We start from the raw sequence: 21,100 nt of genomic DNA, 5'->3' as shown, positions 1-21,100 counted from the left end.
CCCCGCGCAGAGCCCAGAGCAGGCCCGGGGCCGCGGGCAGTCCCACACAGAGCAACTCATTTATTAATAAACTGCTCGGACAGAAACAACAAGGGCGAGCTTATACAGGCACTCCCCTTTTGAACCGCACTGTACCGTGTTTGACATTTAAGGTTTACACATTTCAGGTTGTTGAAGTTGCTGACATACTACATTAATATTCACACACACTCAAAATTATATAAAATACAAGCATTTTATTATTTCTGAGTTCAACAGTATTGCTTAGAATTACAAAATACAGCAATGTCTGAAATACTGAAAGTTTCATAAAAGCAGCAATCTTTCTCCCCTTCCCAGTCTTAAATGTCCAGAAAATTATTAAAATAAAAATATTTACCACATTACTTAAGTCACAGACCTAAAAACATGACTGTCAAGTCTTAAACCAGGTAACTTAAACATAAATGCAAATGGCAATTGGCAGGTGAGCACAACATTATTCAGGGCACAAAAGTAATTCTGTGCTGTAGGTATTCCAGGTTTTTTCCTTTTTTTTTCCCCGTCAAAAAAACCCAAACTGTGTTTAGCTAGAAATTTAGAAGGCAGACTGGCTTTGTGATGAACACATTAGTGCCTCTGACATTAGCAGAAGAACCACTCTGGTGACAAGAGATGAACACATTTTTACACAAATGGCAAAACAAACCTGTAACGACATGGCGCAATTCAATTCCTTCATGGTGATGCATCTCCAAAGAAGTATCACAGATCTCCATACATGTGCTTAAATATACAAGGGCCGGACACTACAGTGACATTTCAGCCTCTGAAACATACACTTAGTGTATTTTGTCACAGTAGAAACTGTATTTACTTGGGTTGAATTTTGCTGTAATTCAACTATTAAACTATTTTTGGTCCCTGCGTGCAAAAAAGCCTATTTGTAGCATTTTTCCCCCTTCTCCATTTCTTTAACTTGTATTTCAAGGACAGATTGATCTTTTTTTTTTAAGTGCATGACTTTTCAAGTAACTAGTCTACAAAAATCTATAACCAGTTCAAAATACCAGGAAGAAATTCCAAGAAAAAGCATTTTCACAATCAAAGATAACATTCTAAACATTTTTTTAAAGCCATATAAAAAGAAATTTATAGTGTATGGATTCTTACATTTATATTAAACAAAAAAATCCTATTGTACTCAAAATTAGTTTCTCAGCATATGCAAATTTTCTTCCCTTATCCAGAATATTATTCAGAATACATTAATTTAGCCTATAAAAATACAGTATGGACAAATTCTTTTCATTCCCTGACATAAGAATTCACAATTTTGACACAAAAATTGTAAACTTTTATTACATTCAAAATACATTTCTTAAGTCTTTAGAATTTAAGTTCTGAGGTGTTGGCAGTCAGAGCTCTTGGTATACAGCAGAAGTACATTATTGCAGAGCCTTTACACAGAAGTAGCTTTCTAAAGTTAAGAGAAACTTACTCTTCCCATGTATTTTTGTTGCTACCAGGAGGAAAAGAAAGGCTTCCTGCTGTGAAAGGTCTGTGTGAAAGCATTACTCAGATGAACAATTCGGCCCTGACTTCCAGTGCTACTTCGCTCTACAATCACACGTGGCATCTGAACAAGCTGAATGGGACTCTTTTCATCCTTTAATGCCTGAGTAAGGTTTAGTATCTAAAAAGAGTAAAAGCAGGTGAGGTTAGGGTACACAAATAAAACTGCGGCTATCGGGCTTATCACTTTAGATGCCACTCTTCAATTCTGTAGAGGACTTCATTTCAAAAGATAGCTATTGCAAGTAGAAATATTTTATTTATTTGGTAACATGAATACATCCTACTGCAGTCTACGCTTCCATTCTTTTCCTATTTCATGCAACATAGGATGTACCAGCAGTTTAGCTACAACTTATTTTCATATCAGAAGACATGAAGCCATATAATTAGCTCATACCAAACCCAGTGCTAAGACCCAAATTCAGCCCTCAGCTCCCAGTAGTCTGTTATCTTTCCTCCAAAACTTCAGTGCTCATGGACTGCCCTCATAACTTACTCCATGTTCAATGTTATCCCGCTGAAAACTGAGGCAAGTATTCAATTTAGCTCTAGTGACACATTTGCATTATCCTTAAGCTTTTTTTCCCGTGCACAATGCCCCTTTCTTCCTTGTAAGACTTATCCTCTGCTTCTTCTGCTCTTCCATGGCCACAGAACACCGACAAAGTCTTTTGCATTATTTACTGCAATTTGGTTCTGCCAGCACCTCCACTTGACATTTACATTCTCAAAGTTCTAAGGCAACCCTTTGTAGATGTGTTACCCATTGCTTAGACTCTACATTCTTGAGAGAACTGTTTCTTTTGGGTTTGAAACCCTTCCCAAAATTTTCCTACACTTCACAGAAATAGGCTTCTAACTATGTTTGCTATCTTAGATTTAAAGACCTTGACTCTTCCATACAAGGTATGTTTGCCTACAGGTTCTGTATCTAGATTCTTCATTTTCTAATTCTTAAATTCTCATTTTTAAGGATGTATTTGGATGCTTTGGATATGCTGCAAATTCATCCCAACTGAATGAATCCCTTAGCATGTGATCTAGATAGCCAAGTCTTCTATAATGTCCTCGTAACATACTTTGGTTTTACACCAAAAACAAGTTTAAAATCAGTGCTAGAAGGCATTGTCTGCCAATGTATTTCCAATAGCATCCAAGGATTATTCATTATCTGCATTTCTTCCATGCCTGAAAACCTGACATTTCCCACAGTGAAACACACTCTTACATAGTTAGAGAGAAGTAAACAAAACCCCAAAACTAAAACAAATATCTGCTAAAATCCACCTGAGGGACAGTGTGTGAAGAAAGGGTCCATATGCAGCCTTTATAGTGGAAAATTAATTTTGACAACCTCAGCTACATCATTCTCAATTATATCAATCATGTTTTTCCTCAAGTGTTTTGTTAAATAACAGATTCCTTGAAGCCAATTGTCTCATCAGAAAAAACATACTTAATAGAGTTTAGGATGCATGAGTACTTCAAGAACCAATCTTCCAGTGACTACACAAACTTCTCAGAAGACTTATTTCAGAAACAACTCCTAATATTCAATTTAGTAATTAAGGTTTGCTGTCTATTAGCTACCACACAAAAGATGTTAACTGGGATTATGTTTGACTAAGCAGAACTGCAGTCTCGTGCAATGTACATCTTGATATAGGAAACACTACAGAGAAAACATTGAGTTAAGACACTCTAGGAATTGTCTTGAAACTATCCACGTTGAATTTATGAACACAAGGACTAAGTTTCAATAAATTCAGGGCAAATGGGAGTATTAATTTGCCTAGTTCAATTGCCCTACACTTGAAGAAATCACTCTTTTATACCTACAATGAACTAAATTTATTCTTTGCTAAAGCTTTTTCTCCAGTATTTGACATCAGTCAAATTGTAAAATACGAGGAAATGGAGAAACCCCCTCCTCGCTTACTTTAGTGTTTAAAAAAAAAAAAAACACAAAAAAACCCACAAAAAATCCAGAAAACAAAACCAAACAAGCCCAGCATTTAAATATTATCAAATTTCTAAACTGAAAATGGCTGGACTGTTTTGAAGTATGGTTTCAACATTTGATAGGATGAAGAAATTTTATTACCTAATATTGCTTTTAATAATCAGGTTGACCCTCTAAAAGAAAGTCACGTTTATTTTAATATCATCATGAAATCAGACATCAAATTTTCCTTCCAAATTTATGACTCTTTTTCATTTTTAAAATACCTGCCAAGAATATACAGTTATGTCCCCCCTTTCCCCGCAAAGCCAGTAAAACAGAATTAGAATAAAAGCATTTTCTGTAAAAATAAATAAAAAAAAATCAGCATACACTTTCTACTGTTTTATCTATCCACAAATAAGAACAAACTCTAGAAAGAAATTTAGTCTTCTCAGATGAAAATACCTTCAAATGTCGATCATAGGAGGTAGTTTTTGTAGCTCTAAAGAAAGCAGCTGAGGAGTGATGACAAGTTAAATACATAAATAAAAATGTAAAAAAGCAGTCTTACCTGTCCCCTCATAACAGACATCTGGTTTTCAAAAGTAGCCTTGTCAAATCCTCTGTCAGTCTTTATTTAGAAAACAAACAGTTTATAGTAAATAACCTATTTATTTTTAGCAATATATTTAGCATTCAAATTCATCAATATCATAATATGCATATTCATATTTACCCACACTATAATAATTTTTCAAAGTTTCAAATTGAATGCTAGTATGAATCACAAAATGGTCAATTTATTGCATCAAGTTTACATATGTGAAAATGAAGACTGTTCCACATCATAAAATAAAATACATCAGTGGATACCACTTTCGGGCATTGGTAAATACCAACAGGTGGTAGATACCAGGCTTAATATTATCACACATCACAGTGCTCTTTCTCTCATGATGACTCCAGCAGAAAAATACTTCCTCCTTCAGATTTAACAATACTTTACTAACAAGCCCAGAGGCACTTTGAACACAAATGAACCAAAGATGCAAATATAGCAAAAATGTGTTTCAGGATCTAGTTTTGACATTACACCTGCATTTTCATTAAAAGTTTAAAATTTCCAATTCTTTCAATCCTTTATGGGATTATTTCACTTGAAGATCTGGCACAAATGGTTACAAGATGTTTCAGAGAAGGACACTCTTTACATGTCAATACTGTAGACAGTTTCAGTATCTTTAAAGTGAGTTTTAAAGTGAGTTTGACCTTCAATATGATCAGAATTTCAGCAGCAGCTTAGCACAATATATGTATATAAAATTAAGTATATGAAAGATATGGAAGTACTTTAAGTTATGTTAAATACATGATTACCTCACTGCTACACTTAAAGTCTATACACACCACATAGGTATGTTAAATGCTGTTTTTACACAGATCTGTGATGTAAGAGTAAACTAGCTTTAATTAATCATGTGAAACTTAGATATAGAATAATTAATTTATGTTTTCAGATTAGCTAATTACTATCAATTAACCACATTGGTGACAGTTTCCTTATAATTACATAAACCCTTTCTACCATGCCAATGTTAAAGGTAAAATAGCATAGTATCTTGGCATTCAGCAGTTACATGGTTATTCCTTTTGTGAATCTGTCCCTTGACAAGTATCAGCTACTTCAGTAACAGTCAATTCAAAGAAGCACTTGATTCACCTTAAATAGTTCATAAAGGTCTTCACAAAGGTCCTGTACAAAGTTCATATCAGAAAGGCGAGGAAGAACCAGGTCTCTGGTCTCCTGAGAGAAAGGAACTTTTGCTTGAGGAAGCCAAGCCCAGTGAAAGGGATCTAGAAAAACAGTGCATTTAATGATAAACAAGCAAAAATGAAATTCTGAGTCCAGTACTACCTACTGCAAGTTCTCACCTTGGATAACACCCCTTTTTCCCAACATTGTTACCTACATTCCTTTTGGCTACAGTTACCAGAGCAGCTTTACAACTGCTAAGCCATTTTTTCCAACAGTGAAATATATTAAGCAATAAATATTTAATTAAAGCAATAAGTAAAAAAGGTATATAAATTAAACATGGTAAGCAACAGTTGAGGCCTCCCCCTAGTTTAGTAAGGCAGTTTCCTTTGGAGTAAAATAATAGCTTCAATCAAATAGAAATCATTCAGGTATTTGACTCACATGGAAGAATTAACAAAGTTACTATTTTTAACATATTATAAATTTTTTTAAAATGCCTTTTTCTGACCATTTTGAAAGAAAAGCATTCATAACTTTTCATGTAATTGCTATTAGACAGCTTTCATAAAATTATACTGCAAAAGCAACTAATGTTACCAGATATTAAACAAGACACCAAACTATTAATTGCAGGAGCTGAGAAAAGCCACTAGCAGCAGGCCACCCCCTAAACTTGCTCACAATTGCCCACTGCCCCTTGAGTCTGACAGTCCAGCCAGTTTTCCACATAGTTCACATTCACAGCCTGTTCAGTTCATATCTCATGTTTCCCTACAAGAATACTATGACAGAGCAAGTAGAAGTCCTTGCCAAAGTCAAGAAAAAAAAATCAGTATTCACTGCCCTCCCCTCAGCCACTGAAGCAGTCATCATTAACAGCTGCCTAGTTATCAGCACAGTTTGTCCTTGGTAAATCCATGCTGGCTTCCCCATCACCACCTTGCTCTTCATGTGCCTGAACACAGCTTCCAGGATGATTCATTACACAGTCTTCATGGAGACTGAAGCAACCTCTCACATTACTGGAGTCTCTCAAGAGGGATGAGAAGCTGCATTACAAACAGCACCAGCCAGCTGCCACTGTTTCCTCTGCATCCCAGCCACTCCTATGAACTTCTGTGCGACCACCTTAAGTGCTCCCTTTCTTCTGCCTTGGGGATTCATTCCCAGGGGCTCTACTTCTGAGCTTTGAGATCCAAGAGACAGAGAGCAAATCTTACAAGTGAAAACTGAGGCTAAGTCAGCATTGAGTAACTTGTTCTTTCTCATGCCTTTATGTCTTTGCTACACTTTTCTTAAGTCCCACTCTCACTTCTAATCTACCCAGCTCTTTCTTGTTGCTCTTTATGTCCTCTCTACTCCAGCCAAGCTTCAACATTCCAAACTCCATTCTTGCACTTTTGCAAAAATTCTCTGTTTTTTCAGGGAAGTCTGTACATCTTTCCTTTTTCCAAAAAAGGTACTTAAATTTTGCATCCCAATTCAGTCAGGATTTCCCTGTTCATCCCTGCTGGACCAACTTCATGCCTGTTGCAAATTCTGCTCTCTCACTTTGAGAAGGTGATCCTCAGTGACCCAGTAGCTCGAGTCATCAAAACCATGCTCTAGGGGGTAAGAGACTACAGTTTGTAAAAATATTGCTACACGTTTACTTTGACAAAACTATCACACACCTGTCCATCTGCAAAAGAATTCTAAAGGATCATGCAAGTTTACTCTTTTTGATCCTGAAGTAAAGATGGTATAAAATAAGCAATAAAGCAAAGTTGTGTCTTTAGAACAGCTACAGAAGTGACTGTAGCCAAGAGATATATAGGACAACATCTATTTAGTATCAAGACAGAGACGGTGCAGAGCTCTGGGTGGAGTACTTAACCAGCCTTTTGACAGCATAACTAGCCCACACCTAACTGCCAGAATTACCTGACTGGATAATAGCCCACAGAAGTCACTGCAAGCCCTGTTGGGCACTTCCCTCCTAATGATGAGCAGTCAGAGATGTGGTCAAAAACAACCTCATTTTAACAGGCATAGTATTTTCAAGGAGATGGAAAATTGACTAAGTATTAACTTCTACTAAGTAAGCTAAAGCTGAAAACAAGAAAAAACAACCTGCCTACTTGTCCACCTACAACAGTACCCTTCATTTTGAAATAGAAATTTGGCCAACAGTGGGACAACTTGCAAATCTTTGCAATCAAGTTATTTTCCACTATGTTTTTCAAGAAAACCTGTGTAAGAAACATGATGCTAAATCCTTCCAATTCCACCAGTACATACAGTACTATGTTTATGAGTGTCCATGTATTAATATTGCTTAAAGGTAAAAAATGTGAACAGGAACCAAATCACACATACCATTGCAAAAATGGCATTTGTTGCTAACTTTCTGAAGAAGAGTACGTTATTTAAAAATTCAATAGATAGCTACAGTGATGATTTCTTACCTCCTTACTACAACAACACAAAGAAAAGTTAGTTCTTTGGAAGTTACACTCCCAAAAGGAAAATGATTGAAGAATGCAGTACTTACATGCCCTCCACTCATCAGGATGCTTAAAAGGAAATGCTAAACCATTGTCAATTGCAGCAATTTTAATAGATTCTTTAGTTACAGTCCACTGGCTATCCTACAGAAGGAATATTCAAAAAGTAAGTGATTCTCACATGCTTACACAAACAGCAAAACTCATTAAAAACACTAAATAATACACTCTGTAGCTCCACTGGTTAAATTCAACTTAAACAATATAGAGCAGTATCCAAATAAACTCCACCACGTAAAATTTCTTACTCTACCACCATTAAAGAGAAGCCCTTCCCCAAATAAAAGATAAGCAGAGCACCAAGGGATGAAGAAATGTACCTGAGCAACAGTGGATTTTGTCACTGTTATTGTAGCCCAAGCTAGTACAGCAAAAATACAGAACAATAAAAAAAATAGTTTCTAGCACTGTTCTACCTAGTATAATCAAAACAGCTTTGCCACTCATTTTGCCTACAATAATTTGTAGTTATCATATTTCTTGAGACCTTGCACCAGGATTAAGGATATGCCCTTAATCTCCAGAAAGACCCAGTTACAAAACTAAACAATTTAAAGAATATAAGTTTCAGAGTACAATTCTCTTACCTTATCTGACAGATCAAGTGCATCATCTTGTTTTTCGTACCTGACTAACCAGTTGTCGTTACCTCTGTCTTTAAACAGGAAAATGCATGTCACAACATGTCATTTATAAAAAAATCATCATCAAGAGTGACATGCAACAGTATTGTAAACTGACACTTCACCCATGGAGTTAGGCAAAACTGTTCAAAAAGGGTTTTTCCCATCACATGTGGTTTAATTTTACTGAAATGTACAGGCAACCAATTCAGTGGAATGACCAAATTTACCCATGTGTTCCTTCTTTAGGTTCCCCAACTAGCTGAATATGCAGCAAAATATCAAGAAGGCCAAAAGAAACTGTCTTCATACATTTTATGCAGAAAGATTGGTTGTGGTGTGCATTTTTCCTGAGGAAAACACTATCAGACCCAAATGACTTAATTTTTAAGCTTGTTTTAATGCTGATGAGGAAACGGAGAAGGCCTCCAAAATTGTAGATAATGTGACCTTTGACTACATGGAGAAAACAGACTCTACAAAGATGGAGAAGGGGCAAAACTGAACAGAAGGGCAAGAAACTGAAAATGCCTGCATTGTTCAGACAAAATTGTGAGATTAAACACTCTGACAAGGTCTTTCAGACAGAGGATGACTGCGTGGATTTGTAGGATCTTCTGTCATTTTAAGGTGCTCCCTTCAGTTTAATCATCAGTAGATTTTCATGTTCTATTATGATTAGATGTATTAGATGAAGGTAACATCATCCATGTAATGAGGTTTTGCATTTTGAGTATTTTCCTCACAACTTTAAGAATGTCAAAAAACACTGTTTGGAAACACTGAGGCTTATTTGATAAAGCTGACAGACCATCGCAACAGCTAGCAAGTATTATGTTCTTATGAAACTTTCTTCTAGTTTGCTTCTAAAAAGAGAATTTGAGAACAGGAAAATGAGTTAGACCTGGTATGTCTGAAGAAAAGCAAAGATTCCCACCTCTGCCAAAGCAGCAAAGTAAATATTTTAAACATAAAACTGCCTTTGAATTCCTCAAGAAGTAATTCACCTACATAGGTAACAGAAGAATCCCAGCTCCTAAGTGATAAAGAGTGCAGGAGAACAGACAGGTACACATTGCAGTGGTACCTCAGTGCCTACACAATGAATAGGAACTATTGTGTGAAACTGTGCTATTATCAGCTCCAGTTTAGAAGAACAGGAATTGTTGTCACAGGTTTTCTTATGGGTCCTGAAACCTCACCATCCTTTATCCTGACTGGGGGAAAATTTATGGCCTTCAATAAATGTGAGAAAAGCATATGAAATGCATTAAAAGCCTTAAGTACCACCTTTCAGGCAGCATTGCTTTCTGCCTCACAAAAACAGAAAAATACCAAAAGAGAGCAACAAATACCTGTATTTCTGATGACATAATCCAAGATAACCAATCTCTCAAACTGTGACTGAAATTCTTTCCTTGTGTTCTCAGGTAAAGGATCAGCTTCAAACTTCCTGAGCCAGTAGTCAGCTTCCTTATATCCTTCAACAAACAGCTGAAAGGAGCCAACCTGAAATATTAAGAAACTGCATTTGGAAAATGCACATGGGTAGGTCACATAAGTAATCTCAACATTAACAGAAAAAAATTCATTATATACTTTCAAAGTTCAGAGCACAGGAAGTATGACACAAAAAAAATTAAATTAAATAATAAATAAATTTATCTTTCATTTCTATATTCTTAAAAAAAGCTAAGAGTCAAATCATGTCAGGGTGAGTCTCTGGGGGTTCTAGTGATGGTTTTTTAAAAATATTTGTTTAAATCCTCAGAGAGTTTACCAGGAATAAAATATAGCTATGCAGCTCAGTGTAAATGAACAGTTAGTATTACAAAAAATATATGAAACAGAAAGAAGTAACACCTGTTCCCTTTTTCATTGGAAAACTTGATTCAATAGTTCAGAGGACACTCACTAAAAATTACAAGAGAAACATCTTCCTCTCTGAAAAGCCTTAAAACATCACTGATAAGAACAGCAGCATTAACGACTTTCTTCAAGAAAGATGCTTTTTGCAAAAAATGGCTGAAATGCACTTCCCAAAAGAGTCCAAGGAAGAACATGAGCGCTGGCATAGGCTCCATAAGTATGTGAAGGGTGCTCAAGATTGAAATTCAAAAACTGCTATTTGAGAACTAATATGCAGACAGATAAACACACAGCATGTGGAATAACCATTCTCATCCAAGCTTGCACAACCCCTGTCACATGGATCTAAACTGCTGGGAACTGCCACAAGTGGATTACCCAACTGTACGTAACCTGTGCTTTAAAAGCTTAGGATTAGAACACTAATGATATTCTGGGGATACAGTAAGACTCATTAGGCAAGACAGATGTGAGGTTTTTAGTCAGTGTAGTCTTCACATAAGACAAAAGAGAGGTAGGAAGAACACAACAGCAGGGTACCCAAAAGAATAAAAACAATAGCAGGCAAAAAAAAAAAAAAAGAAAAAAAAAAGAAAAAATTCTAAATTATATAAACTGCAGGGGAAAAAACCAGACTGACAATATCAAAGCATGACACTGAAAAGACAGGTAGTAAGCAATCAATAGAGCAAAAGTGAGAAATATAACAATTAATATGTTACTACTCCAGCAGAAAACTGGACTGTTAACTGAAACAAAACCTGAAAATATTTTTAAAATAGTTCAGAAGAAAGAATGATGTAAGAATGGATACATGTTGCATGGAAACAGTTGTATCAAATTTCAGACAGTTTTCAGCAAGCAGCAAGTTTTTTTCTTCTATCATGGAAGTTACTTATAAATACTCCTTTTTAAAAAGAAGTTTTATGTAGGAATCAGGACATGCACAGATTTCTTATTTTTGATCTTACCTTAGGAGGTAGTCCAATTCTATTAAACTTTTTAGCAACTTTTGGCACTTTCTCTAAAGCATATTTTTTTCCTCTTGACTTTGCACGATCTATTGCACTGTAATTAAAGGTCTCGCTGACAAGCCAGACAACCTTAAAATTAAACAAAGTTAAACACAGCTCAGAATTCCTCATTATTTCAACTGGAAATTTACAATTCATGTTATGTTCAGTTATAAAGAAAATTTAAAAATAAGAAGCAAGTATCAGGCGTTTTCAACAGATAAATTTTATAAGAAAAGGTGAATGTTCTCTATTTTACACATCCCAAACAAAAATGGGAATTTTATATGCTGACTTTTGCAATTTCAATCTCATCAAAACATGAGGCACAAAAGGTATTGGAAAATGCTAGAAAGTGGTTCCAAAGAAGAGATTCAATTCAGATCTCAAAATTATCCATTACATCTAAAATCACAGTCACTTTTTTTTACATCAAACCACTGTGCCTTAGTACTTGCAGAAGTTTATAAATAACTTATAAATAACACATGAAATAACAGGTTATCTATACAACCACAGTTCACAGACTGACAAATATGTCGGCACTTTTTTTTTTAATTCAGTAATTTATGTGTTTTAACTTTTACCTTAGTTTTAGGTACAACTCCAAGCCCCAGCTTCTCATCCACAAGATAGGCACCAGCTTCAGAGAGATATCCCTGATTTGGAACGAGGCAGCCTCTGCCAAAGCAGCAAGGACAACATATTTTGTGAAAATATTTGGTCCATTTTGGATTTAGATGTCCATAAGGCTCTTCAGATTTTGGTTTGAACACTCCAACAATTTTCTAAGGAAAATAACATAAGATTAAAATATGAGCACTTTGAGTTGCAAAATATTAAAATTAATTTTAAAAGCAGTTATCTGAAAATATTGGTTAAATCATATCCAGTGTGTTTTACAGTTGTCCTTTTCAGATGATGAAACTAACAAAACAGAATTCCAAATAAATTTATCACTAAACGCTTCTTTAGGATTAGTACAAATTGAAAATAAGCTCTTCATAAGAGAAAATCCAAACCAACATTTACTTTTTCAAAACATTCTGTCAAAATTCAAAAGAATTGCATTTTAAAATATATATTTAAGTTCTTAAAAAAGATGGTTTTGAAAATAGCTTTAAAAACAATTTTCAGCCCACCAACAACACACTGACCACTTATTTCAGAGATGAAATGGCCCCACGAAAGTGACAAACATATAGAACACTAAAAATCAAGTGATTTATTTTCTTTTAAATCTACTTTTCTTATTACCCTGAGTTTGAATGGATCAAAATGACCATCAGCCATCATTTACATTAGAGACACACAGTAAATCTTAAACTTAGTCAGAGCCCTGTTTTTAAAATTAGTCAGAGCCCAATTTTGGACACTATGCTTTAAGAAATCTTTTAACAAACTGGAGAAAGCTGGAAAAAAAATAAGAATAAGTACAAAATATGTGAATAATGAAGGACAGTAGGAACAGTGAATGCTTAAGCTAAGAGCAAAGTGAGGCACGAGGAACTACGGAATAGTTGCTATAGAAAAAAAGGAACAACACATTTACTGTTAATGAGCCAAAAAATGACAGGGTTAAACCCCAGCAAATAAGCTGCAAAAAAAAGAAATCCTTTAGAAACTTAAATGCAGCTTGAGACTGGAACAGCCAGCCAGGTTCTGCAGTCTCCTAAACAGGGTGCAACTAACAAAAAGTTAGACATTCCTCAGGAGCTATGTTAAAACAATGCTGCTCCACAGCAAATGCATTAAATTGGCAATTTCTCAAGGTGCCTTCTCCACAGGGCTCTATATTTGTTAACCTCAGTCCTCAGGGTTATTACCACATTAAAATATATAACCTTTCAATTGTCTGTGATAAACTTTGGCCTAGTACACAAAGTTCTCATAATGACTCTTCAGTAGCTTAAGTGGAATGCCATAGAAATTCTGCCTCTTCTCACTGGACAATGGCAAGTAAATCAAATTCTTTGTATAAATACTTAAGGACAACTGTTGAAGAAGCATTTTCACATATCAGTACTTCACTAAATCTGTGTGAAAAAAGTGAGTTTCTCATTAAGCTGATCACTACCTGTTGTTGCACCAACACTCAAAGCTGATTCACACTCAGGTCATGAACATGTTTGCTGGCAGTCAGAAACCAGCAGTATTCTTCAGGAGCTGCTGATTCAGCTGCATTTGGGAGAGCATCTGACCAGCTGGTTTAGCTTCTAGAGATTTTTCAACCAAATTTTCCAAGACAATCTTGCTTTGTCTAAGATTGCCCAAGATTAACTAACTAACTACAGAAAATTTAATTCATTCAGTTTGTAAACAAATACACAAGACACCAGGCATTAGTAGCATCATATGTCTCATCTATCCATGCTATTATTTGCAGTCATACTATAGAATTAGTGTCCTATCAACAGAGTCAAGCAACAAACTGACAACAATTCTCTTGGGTTTATATGCTGTTATCAGTGATTCTAAGGTTGCATTCAAAACCTTGAATACAACTGTACAGACAAAATTCAACTTAGACCTATACAAATGCAATAAATATTCCATGCAATGTGAGAGGCCAGCAAGTTTTTTGAATACTTAAATTTTTCTTCTTGTGTTTTTATTTTTAAATCACAGCATTTGGAATACTACCTTAGCAAAATCCTACTGTTAGGTTTAGAATTGTTAAAAAGTTATTTATTTTTTTCCTATTGAATCACATGTATTTACCTACTTAAAACAAAGCTAGCAGCTTTGCTCTTCTTGGAATCATTGTGGTGTATTTAGAAGTACATGCCAAACCTTTAATTATCTCTTCTGAATCACTCTCTGGCTAATACTTCCTAATAAGTGCCCATTTCAAAAAGGAGCTTAGCTCATTCTGTTATCAGCCTGGACTATACTGTGCTATACAGTCAAATCTAGATATGGTTTTCAAAGTTTTGCTGAAGTTAGAACTTTTGCTGAACTTCACAGAGCCACTGCTTTTGAGGACCAGAATAGAACAAAAAAGCTCAATCTACAGAACAAGCTACCAAGGCCAGCCTTAATTGTGCCAGTCAAAATGCATATATAGACTGACTCTATTAACACTGGCAATTAGTTGAAACTGTCAAGAACATATTACAGAACAATTTGTAACAGACACAATGTCTTTTATTTATTGCTTACACAATGAACAACAAACACAGACATATTCAAGCCTTCTGTAATAGTGCTGCTTAAGTACTGAACTCCATTTCAGTATGCAACCATACAACTTTAGCCAATATATGCAAAAAGCTAATTTTAATTGTGCAATTTGAAGTTTATCTTTCTGATAGAACCAAATAAGCATATAAGGTGGCCTAATGGAAACAGCTTATTTTATCTGTAATTTGGTATTCATTTTGGGCACTTCAGAAGGTGACCAGCAAAAAGGCTTAGCACATCTTTAATGAGCTCCTTCCCAGAATAAGAAAGGGATTACTCAAGAGGAATAGGAGAAAGCAAGTGACAGAACCGGTCTGAAGTGGAATGATGCAATCCTCAAACAGGATCTGAAATCCATTCTACACATGAAAGCTGCACTACTGACAAAATGAAGTTTTATCAGACCTTTAATATGGATAGCAAACATAGATAAACTCTAGAACAAAAGCAAAATTTAAAGTCTGCTAAGCACTCAGTATCATTTATTCTCCCAGTCCCATATCCCAACTACTTTCATATTTTGCAATGATTTTTTTTTCTGAACCATATAAAATAAACAGTCTTCTTCTCTCAATCTTTGTTTCTCCTGAATACTTATATTCAAATCAATGACCTGCATAAGGGAGGAGGGCAAGTCACTACTGGAAACTTAATTAGGAACAAAAACAACACAGCAAAAGAAAAGTGAAACAAATAAGAAAATCATCACATAGGAAACAAGGAATAATATGGCCCATCCAAAATACTGTGGTTACATTTACACTAAAATGATGCACAAATACTCTCTCACCATTGCCAGGGCTCAGTGAGTACCTCAGGCATTTACTAGTGACCAAAACCCAGCAAAATCAACGTAGATAAGCTTCAGACAAAACAGATTTGCACATATGGTATGATTTCCTTTCCCTAGTGATTTGTCTACTAACTTTCTAAGAATAAAAAAATCTTGATTGCACAGCATTAAGAAAAACTCAAAGAACTTGAGATCTAAGCTACTAGAAAAGAGAGTAACCTGAAGCTGGAACTCTGAAGAAGTTTTTATATTTACAGCATTGCATGTGATAGCAAGAATCCCACAAAGGCATTACAGAAAGATTTATTTTCCTTCAGGTTTCAAAAAGAGAATCTCCTTTTTATTTTCTCCACCAGAATGAAGGGGATCATTACTAACAGATGTTCCTGGAACACAGGCATATGAACTGCAGCTTTCAGAAGATTTTGAAGGGGTGGTTCTGCCACTTTCCATAAAAATAAAATCATAAATTGACATATTTATTCATATTAATGTTAGGTAGCTACACTTAAATAAAACCCACTTATTCAATAAAGTGTAAAAACTACCACCAGAAAATTGCCATTAAAACAAACTAAACAACTATGAAAATTAACTGGCAAAACAGGAATATATTTTCTAATGACCAATAATATGACTAAAAGCTAAACAAAAACCATGCTACCTTCTAAACGAAAGGGAAATTACTGTTATGGGAATCACAAAAATCTTGCACATGCCCTGAAAACCTAGGCATTCAAAGTGTTCCAACTTCCATTTCCAGCACAACTGGGATCTTCAGGATTAATGAACACCTAAGAACTAAAAGCTGTTAATTGAGCTTAAAATAAAATCATATGTGACAAATTAACAGAAGTTGAGCAGTTGGAGGTCTTATTTTGTGAAACAGGTCAGCAGCAAAGTAATTCTAATTTAAAGAAAACGATGTGAGAGTGTGTCTGAGACATCATTTCCTCTTACTAAATAATGCTAACCACATGTTACTTCTCAAGAGAGAGATTCAGGTAACTATTACTTCTCTGTCTCAAAGTAACCTTAGGACATGTCACTGACGATCACTATTCAAGGTACCATTTACCAAGCAGAGAAGGGAAAACCAAATCTTGCAGAGGGGAAACCAAAGATTCAGCAGACAGGTACAAGTTGAAAGGTAGATTTGATTATATCACTCTCCTTGCCCACGTACCAATCATAGATGAGAAAGGAGACATGACCTAAATAAAGGGCCAGCTAACAAGAAAAGAGAGAAAACTATAAGAGGCTTAGCTAAAGAAACTTAAACCACACTGAAATCAGGAGCTCAGTTGGGCAAAAATCAGTTAAAAAATACAGAGAACAAGATTCTACACAAGGGAATTCCTGAATTGCTTTCAGATGTTAGAGGCCCTTTTTTTCTCTCAGTTTTCCTTTGGTGCAGATCATTAAAAATGTGATAAAGCTGCAGCAGAAATAATAGTTATTTTGCCTTAGCTTATGCAGCAAGATATAATTAGAAATGTAAGTATTACTTGCATTAACTTTTCAAAAATAAATTTTGGCACACAATAAATTATTAAATAACTTATTTAAATTAATAAATTTAGATTAAATTATTAAATTAATAAATTAAATAAAATCTAGATAGAATTTTTGAATTTCTATTTTGAGCTTGCTGCTGATGGTGTGTCTAAATTTGCAGTAACATGCTCACCCCTTTTGGATCCTTAGCAAAATAACTCCCACTGGATCCTTGAGAGATTCTTTCTGGAAAAACTCCACACTCTATAGCTTGTTCTGTCCTCAGAACAATTTCTGCAAATTCTGGATCATCTAAAAATATATTCATATCTGCAGTATGTCCTGTACGCCCTGAAAAACAAGAAAACAACCAATCTTAAGTGCAACTTGTACTACAAATTAAGCATAAGCAAAGACACTGATAAGCCAACAGCCTTCCCTGCTGACACCCATCCAACAGCAGGCTGAAAAATCTGGCCCATTCAATCAGTGCAAGTTTTTCCACAGATTTATCCATGTCTAATCAACTTCTTGTTTCAAGTAAATCAGCCAAATCTGCAACAACAAATTTGAGACTGCCACTGCTAAGTGTTTACAATTTTCAAGGATTTCTCTTTTTAATATTTACTTATTAAACAAATCTAAGAAAAAAAAAGGTTCAAAGTCACAACAGTAAAAAAAGCATGAAAGATTTTACGTATTATTTTTGTGCCCTGCCCATTATGCACTATTAGAGTAGTATTGTAGCATTCATTTAAGAGCTGGGCTAACATGTTTATTATCTGCTAAAATGCAAGGAAGTTAATCCACTGAATAATCTGCTACATGTAGCACTCACAAGTGGCACCAAGACAGCAGTGACTCCTGCATACCAGCACCATTCCAGCCTTAAAACACTGTAAGCAACTTGTAGTATTTCTTTGCCTGCAGACCAGAAGTCAGGTCTGTGCAGACATTTGTGCAAACCCTAGCACTCCATGCAAGCATTTAGAAAGACAAGTAGAAAGGAAGGTGCCAGAATACTACTGACTTTTCAATTTTTAAAATATTTCTTCACAAGTTTTGATACTGTAGATTATTATACCTTCTTTTAAGGCTAGGATTGTTTCACATGTTCACAGAGTGCATTCTAAAGGGCCTGTGCATTAGGGCTCATTTCTCCATTAACAAACAGCTACATTATTCTAAATTAAACATTTACAGATAAAGTTGCTTTGTTCCCATTTCAGCAATTGAAGAAATTTAATATACATCCTTCTGGATTGACAACCAACACAGAAACCATTCAAAAAAGATACTCCTTAACAGTTTGTGGAGAGTCAAATAAAAAAGAAAAAAAAAAAAAAAACAAAACAAAACCACAAAAAATCGCTTTTTTTGTAGCTCAGGACAGTTTTTGAAACTTTTTAGAACATTAGCACTTGTTTGCATGTACCACTTAAAATAGTAACGTGGACTCCAAACAAAAACAGTCAAAAAGCATTAAAAAATAGGAAAATCTTAGTATAAGTTTGCAACAAGGAATAGAAACCTTAAAGCTAATAGATCATTCTTAAGAATCAACAGCTACAGCCCATGAGATCAGAATCTGTTTTAATTATTTGGCCAATACTGTTGTGATAAACTACACTTTAAGACTTTAGAGTAGGACAACAAGAGGGAGGGAAGAGGTTCAAAGGTTTTCCTGTCTACTTGAATGAGTTTGGGAAATAAACCAAACTTATTTTTATGGAAGAAGTAATTTTAAATCAGTGGTTCTTATTTCACAGTCAAGCCTCAACTATCTCCACACATCTACATCACATCCTCACACAGCTGAGCTCCGACTAGTTCATATTTTTGTCAGGGAAAGCAAAATCAGGGTTGTGCATTACACTGTTACCAAATGAAGTGCAAAATCTGTGCTTAGTCATTCTGCACAATTAGCTTCCAGATGAAGAAAACCTAGAGATGAACTTTGTATCACATGGATTGCAGTTGACTGGGTGGAAGACTCAGAGGTCAGTTTTTAATTTCTGTGCATTTATTCTAGAATCTAGAACCACTAAGTAGTCTCACTGTCTGAGGAAATTCTTCAACCGTGTGTTTTCTAACATAAAAGATAACTTCAGAAAAAATAAATTAAAACCCCATTATACTGCATGCTGAAAGAAGATAAATAATTTTTGAAATTAATTATTTGCTCAGTATTGCTACTGTGCTGCTAGGAAGCATGTTACAACAGTAATGTGGCTGTACAAAAACATTTAGGCTGACAAGGAAACCAGCACCTTTAAGGAGTTTATCAATCCTCTCCATATGAAAATAAGCCATATTAATTGAAGATAGTATTTGCTGAATGTGGCAGGGTTTGGGTTTTTCTGAGTTAGTTTCTTTTTTAAAATTTTTTTAATCAAGTTTTCCACTGAGAAAGCATGTTATGTCACAACTTATTCCCAGTACAGTCTCTAGACTTACAATTATAACCAATTAAGGTTTCTCTTGCAATTACTCTTGAAAATTACTCTTCTCATTAAACTCCCACTAAGCAGAGGGCTCACGCACACACAGTTGAACTAACAAGTTTGAGAACTTTTTTCACATTAATTTGGACAAGGTCCAAGTTTGTGAAGCCTCTGTATTGGAATGATGAAGACTTGCCAAAGAAGATACAAATGCTATCATCCATATATGCACCTCAACCTGTTCTTCCATCAAGTTAGCATGACACGAGCTAAGCTGAACTAATACACTTTGCAAGAGTAACAGGAATGAACTCCTTCAGCACTAAGCTAGATTTATACTTTTTAAACATTAACATGATTAAAGGTAGGCACTTCAACCAATTCCATCTTCTCCTCTTCTGACCACAACTCCATTAAGGATACACTGCGTTTCAATAACATACATGAATAACATCTGGTGCATGTTGGTTCCCCCTGACACATGAAACAATCTTGCACCTTCAAGGGTTACATACAGAAAAGGTAAGGACAAGGAAACAAAGGAAAAGAATCTGTAATCAATATCAGTTCTGAGATTTTCTTACATACTTTTGGGGCAGATGCCAAGTAGCAGACTGTATTCACCATCCTAATTGCTTCAGTGGTGCAAGACCCATGGCTCCAGCCTCCACACTGAAGCACCAACTTCTTTTTAAAGTTTCCAGAAATACTTTACTAGAAGCACTATTTCTTTAGCAGATCTTAAGTCTTGTAGGAAAAAGGAAAACTCTAACATTTAATGGCATGTTTACATTACAGGTATGGACTACACTTGAGACCAGTGCTTAAAAGACAAGATTTTTCTGTCTTTATGGCTGAACAATTAAAAGTTATCTGTAGTTACTAAAACAGACTTATTAGCACAACTTATTTTGTTAAACTTGATGGGGGGGGGGGTGATGTTTCGATTTTTTTTCAAGTACTCTATTGTTGCCAAAGAATCAGTGTTGCCAATCTCTGGCAAGAAATCCTACAGTATAATTACAACAGCAAAAACAAAGAAGTGATAGAACTCCACATACTTCTGTCAGCAAACCCGTCCTAGAGGTAAACTTTTATAGAAACTTGCACAAAATCAGAGAGCTTCAAAGTCTAAAGAAAATAAAGTAATTAATAAATATCACGTAATTCATCACTTTTCCACTATATTTAGAATTAGATAATGGGCACCCTTACATCTGTTTTCAAATTAATAACTAAGTTCTTGCATTTCTGGACTTTCACATTCTATTTCACTCTTTGAGAACTGATTTGAAAATACAAAGAGAGGATGCATTTTTATGAAAACCAAAAATATGACAGTAGAGCCCACATCTAAAACTCTTAAAGCATGTGACAGTTACAAAGTGAGCATATGAGTAAAACAAAGAACAAACACAGACTGACTTGTTTTTCAAGATGAAACGATGGGGGTCACAAAAAAAGTAGTTAGTGGGATATGCAAGTCAAACTGAAAACTTGACACTTCTCCGACTGTTCAGGAAGCAGCAGCCAGTCCCACCACAAAACAGTCTTTAAAACAGGTAAAGCCACGAGTTTCAAACAACACTACAGAAACAAAACAAGGCCCAACAAAGCAGCAGAGATCGGGGAGAAGTGACAGTGGAGACACTCATGAAGATGCAAACAAGTTCGTGCAGCCCTGCACATAGGGACAAAGCAGTGGAGTCTCTACCCGTTTGCAGCATCTTCATTATTAGTCAGCGAGCCCATACATCTAGAGAGGTCAACACACCTCTCCCCTCACCGATGCTGCGCCATCGGACACGGCCCAGCGAGCGCACCTCAGGCATTTTTGTAGCCTCGCTGGAAGGACAGAGCGAGGCAGGGGC

At 35.5% G+C, this 21,100-nt stretch overlaps 2 protein-coding genes across 2 annotated transcripts in view; both read right to left on the bottom strand.

Moving 5' to 3' along the window:
* The window catches only part of ZCCHC4 (zinc finger CCHC-type containing 4), an 11,081-nt gene extending 10,381 nt beyond the window's left edge, over nucleotides 1–700 (bottom strand). The window contains exons 1-2 of the mRNA XM_031055529.1: nucleotides 689–700; nucleotides 136–188 (exon numbers count right to left, since the gene is read on the bottom strand). Of these exons, the coding sequence (XP_030911389.1) occupies nucleotides 136–188; nucleotides 689–700 (65 nt within the window). The remainder of the gene's footprint in view (nucleotides 1–135; nucleotides 189–688) is intronic.
* Nucleotides 217–21,061, bottom strand: PI4K2B (phosphatidylinositol 4-kinase type 2 beta). Its single transcript, XM_031055509.1, has 10 exons — nucleotides 21,016–21,061; nucleotides 16,979–17,136; nucleotides 11,900–12,100; nucleotides 11,271–11,402; nucleotides 9,786–9,939; nucleotides 8,395–8,462; nucleotides 7,795–7,891; nucleotides 5,223–5,356; nucleotides 4,074–4,133; nucleotides 217–1,675 (listed from the first exon to the last, which is right to left on the bottom strand). The coding sequence occupies exons 1-10, from the start codon at nucleotides 21,059–21,061 to the stop codon at nucleotides 1,502–1,504; spliced, it is 1,224 nt and encodes a 407-aa protein (XP_030911369.1). The 3' UTR covers nucleotides 217–1,501.
* Between the last annotated feature and the right edge of the window lie 39 nt (nucleotides 21,062–21,100).

The sequence above is a fragment of the Geospiza fortis genome, unplaced genomic scaffold (genome assembly GCF_000277835.1).
Source record: "Geospiza fortis unplaced genomic scaffold, GeoFor_1.0 scaffold40, whole genome shotgun sequence".
Lineage (NCBI taxonomy): Eukaryota > Metazoa > Chordata > Aves > Passeriformes > Thraupidae > Geospiza > Geospiza fortis.
The sequence above is the reverse complement of the archived record's forward strand: the minus strand, read 5'-3'. Positions and strand labels throughout refer to the sequence as shown.